The sequence below is a fragment of the Quercus lobata genome, chromosome 7 (assembly GCF_001633185.2).
Source record: "Quercus lobata isolate SW786 chromosome 7, ValleyOak3.0 Primary Assembly, whole genome shotgun sequence".
Classification (NCBI taxonomy): domain Eukaryota; kingdom Viridiplantae; phylum Streptophyta; class Magnoliopsida; order Fagales; family Fagaceae; genus Quercus; species Quercus lobata.
This window is the reverse complement of record NC_044910.1, coordinates 41,430,323-41,434,649: the sequence shown is the minus strand read 5'-3', so window position 1 is coordinate 41,434,649 and position 4,327 is coordinate 41,430,323. Positions and strand designations below refer to the sequence as shown.

General features: G+C 31.2%; 1 protein-coding gene across 1 annotated transcript; it reads left to right on the top strand.

Annotated features, from left to right (window-relative positions):
• Positions 1-2,376: 2,376 nt before the first annotated feature.
• Positions 2,377-3,463, top strand: LOC115951305 (RING-H2 finger protein ATL64-like). The gene has a single exon (XM_031068498.1). The coding sequence runs from the start codon at positions 2,461-2,463 to the stop codon at positions 3,343-3,345; it is 885 nt and encodes a 294-aa protein (XP_030924358.1). The 5' UTR covers positions 2,377-2,460; the 3' UTR covers positions 3,346-3,463.
• Positions 3,464-4,327: the final 864 nt, after the last annotated feature.

Here is a 4,327-nt window from a genome sequence, read left to right as displayed (position 1 = left end):
CTGTCAACATCCAACCCAAATGGAACATGCTTGACTAGATCCCTTTTTCCACCTTCTGTTCTTGTTCTTGTTCTTATGTTTCTGGTGTGTGTTTTTTTTTCTTTTTAATTTTTAACTCATATTTTTTCTTTTGTTAAAATTGAAAAATAAATATTTTAAATTATAATCTGATGTGGCATGCTACAGTAAATTTTTTATTATTATTTTATTCATCTGTTAGTTTGCCCGTTAGATTAGTGACGGAAGGTAGCTTCAAGGACTTAAAATGGAACGCGTAAATTGATTTAAGGATTAAAAGTGGAAAAAATAAAATGTAGGGACTAAAATAGAAAAAAGTCAAAATATAAGGACTAAAAGTGCATTTACGCCTTTTTTTTTATTACATTTGGGATACTTAATAATTTATACATTAAAAAAAATAGTATTCATTATACACACGTTAATGCGCACACTTTACATAAACATAAAAAGGCAACAAGCAATTGAAATTGTGCATTTTTGCATGTATGTAAATGTGTGAATTACTTTATTAACATGTGTGCAACAAATTTTAGCCAATTAAAAAATTAAACTAAAATGCCCATCTCATTCCAATAAAATATCCTTATTTAGTTATAATACATCACCCAAAATTGATAACCTTTACCTAGATATGGTTTTAAGCCTTTTTAAAGAGGCAAAGAACAAAATGATGTATATATATCTCTAAAACTTGTTTATGATTTTTTTCATTTTGTAATCTATATTTTCATGATCAAAATATATTGTTCATAGTGGTACTAGTTATTAGAGTAAGGCACGTAGATCCATAGTCTAAGAACCTTGCTAGTGATAGAGCATGTTCGAATTTTTTTTCTTTGGCTGAAGAGAGAATGTTCCATAGTGATGCAAGATGTGAAAACGTCAAGAAAAAGAACGTTAACATGTCTACTTCTAGAAAATAAGAAACAAAACACATTTACTTATGAAAATAACCTCAAATTTATGAGGGTTTCTTGAATCCACAAGAGTCCTAAATTCATAAGAAGAAAGGGAGTCCTTGAATTCATAAGAAGAAAGGGTCTGGAATCTACCAGAAAATAGAGAGACAAAAAGTTTGAATTTTATTAATATCAATAATTGTTATAAAAAAAAAAAAAACGTTTACAGACTTAGAGGCCTAATTAAGGGTTCTATAAAACTTGACAAATAAGAAAATATATTTTAAAATAATTTCTAATTAATACCTAACCATAATAGGAGCCAAATTTGACCTAAAAATCATTAAAAACACCTAAAAACAAAATAATAAATAGCCTAAACCTAAAATAATAAAAATTACATAAAAATACCAAATATAACAAATTACAAAAACTAATTTAAAAATTATGTCCAACATCACGTAGTGAAGAGGAAGAGTTCATTTTTCTTTATTTGCATTAATTACACAAATGAGATTAGAATGACTTTTTTTTGGCTAAGCTTAACCAAATTCTAACACAATAAAAGTTTATTTTGGTGTGCAAGATAGTATACACCCTAAATTAAAACATTTGTTACAATTAAATTTGTAAAGGAAAACTATGTCATATATAGATATTATAAGATGTTTTCTAAGTTCTTTTGATAGATATGTTTCTAATTACTTTATTTAACTCTTGTGCTATGGGCATGACTTGAGGTTTTATTTGGCAAAGGAGGATAGAGGAAGGAAATAATTAGTAATTACCGCTCTTAAAATAGAAACTTTATTTTTCTCACTCCATTTTCTCTCGATTTAAGATGAAAGAAAATATTGGACCAAGAAATAAAATAAATCTCTCACTTTTTTCTTCCTCCTCTATAATTCAATTCAACCATAAAATAAAAAATCATTTCAAATATATTTTTTTCTCTTTCTTTTCTTTTCCTTTCGTCTTATAATATAAGAGAACCATGATAAGCCCTCCCTTTCTTCATAAATCATAATGACTGAAATTTATTTATTTATTTTTTAAATAGTAAATACCACATAGCTACACCTAGTTGAGTTTTAGGTGAGGTCGTTGGCTAAAAATGACCCAAAGTTAAATAAAAAAAATATAGAAACTTCCAATCAGAAACAAACACTTGGTTTTGAAAAGTTGAAATTTGAAAAGAAAATACTAAAAAAGATTTCTCACATTTTTCAAGATCCACATCCAACTTACACTTGTCCAAACCTACACCACAAGCATTGGACATGGTCAACTTCGCTGTCAAGAATGCCACGTATGTTTACTCCAGCTTAATTGTCTCAATTAAATGAATTCAAACATAAACCCTAATTTATTGGAACAACCATGAAAACCCCCCCCATTGTTGACACTATATATCTCAGTCCTAATCACCAATCCAGCAGTTCACGGGTACCAAAATTTTACAAATTGCCCAAAATAAATTCCAAAGGGACCTAATCTCCAAAGTCGATTTTTTGGAAAACCCCACACTAGGGGATGAACCATGGATACCCCAACCTTAGGGTCCTCAAACAGATTATCAGGAACTTTCTTTACCCCATTGCTAATCTCTTTGGCTGGCATAGCTGCATGTACTTTTGCAATAATAGCATACCATACCATTGTACTGCGATATTGCCTAAGGGGGAGGCGACAACAAGAACAAGAACAATTGACCAATGGGCTTAGGGGCCAATCCACCATTGGTGTGGACCAAAAAATCCTTGATACAATCCCAATTCTCTCTTACACAACCAAAAAATGTGAGCTATTTCGTGTGGATCAAACCGAATGCGCTGTTTGCTTAGGAGATTTGGAGGATGAGGACAAGGTAAGGTTGTTGCCTAATTGTAGACATGCATTTCATGTTCCATGCATTGATAAATGGTTCTTGGGGCATTCGAGTTGTCCAGTTTGCCGATCACCCATTGTTGCACCCGGGGCACCTTTGGACGGTGATGTGAGTGTACAAATGGCTCAAGGTTCACCTCAGGTTCATGGTGATCAAGGAGGTGATGTTCATGTTCATGATCATGATGCTGTTGGTGTTGATGTTGTTGCTTACACTTTGAGGGAACAACGACAACAACAACCTGGTGTTTTAATTTGTCATGGGTCTCTTGTATTTCCTACGGAAGAAAAACTACCAAGGGCGATCAACAAGGGTTTGAAGAGATCCATATCCATGGATCATTCTTGTGTCATTATCAACATACAAAAAGAGCATGAAAAGGAAGTCTCAGCTTCTACTTCTTCAACAAAAGATGTTCCAATGCGCAGTAAATCTGCGAGGCAGGTAGATCTGAAGTCTTGGAAGCTATTGAGGTCTTTCTCGCAACTAAAGTCGAGTCGGGGAAGCACCACGGGTAATGGGATTCTTCCATATTGAGATGCCTTTGAGAGGTGATTAATTACTATTGTAAATATGCATAATAAGTTGAGGTTTATTATGAGTTATGAAAACCTCTTTTTGTTTTTACCCCAAAAAAAAAAAAAAAACAAAAACAAAAAAGACAACCTCTTTTGTAAAGAATAATACCTTGACTAACTTTAATATACCTTGTAAAAAGTAGCATTATTAATTCCTTTTATCGGTTCAATCTTTTTATTATTATTATCATTATTATACTTTTAGGAAATATGTTCTTTTACACTTGTTAATGTACTCTTCATACTCATAACATTCATAGTTTCACATAAAATGTCCATATATTTCTTAAAGATATTCACATTTAACACTTGAAATGAATATGTATAAACGATGTACAATAAATAGTATGCAAAAATTAATGCCCATACCTTTTTTTTAAATCTTTTTTTGCTGAACTAAAAATTTTATCAATCAACAAGAGAAGTAACAATGGGTCACTTGTATGAGGACCTCTCTTATTTCAACATATTTGTAGCAATTCACCTTTTTAGTTTGTCAATCCTATTTCTTCTTATTTTTTTATTTTTTTTAAAATTTTTTGAAAAATTACATTTCAAACTCTATAGTTTAAGGAAGTTTAAATTAAACATTATGCTTTTAAAACTTACAACTTAAACTCTAACCTTTCAAATGTGCTTCAATATACACCCTAAGCCTAGTAACAATTACTGCATTAACTTTTGAGATTAGAAAAATGACAGTGTGTCTTTTGAAGTGGTAGAACATGTATATAATATGCCATTTGCTATTGTAAATACCCCATAAAAAAAGATGGCACTTAATCTTATCACTTGTTTTGCTCTTTGATATTTCACTCATAGAACAAGCTTAAAACAAAAGGAACATAGAAATGAGAAAGGCGTGGATCAAGAGATTGTGGAAGAAGAATGTGACTTAATGTGACTTTTGGGGAAGAGAGATCCATCCCTAATCCAATCGA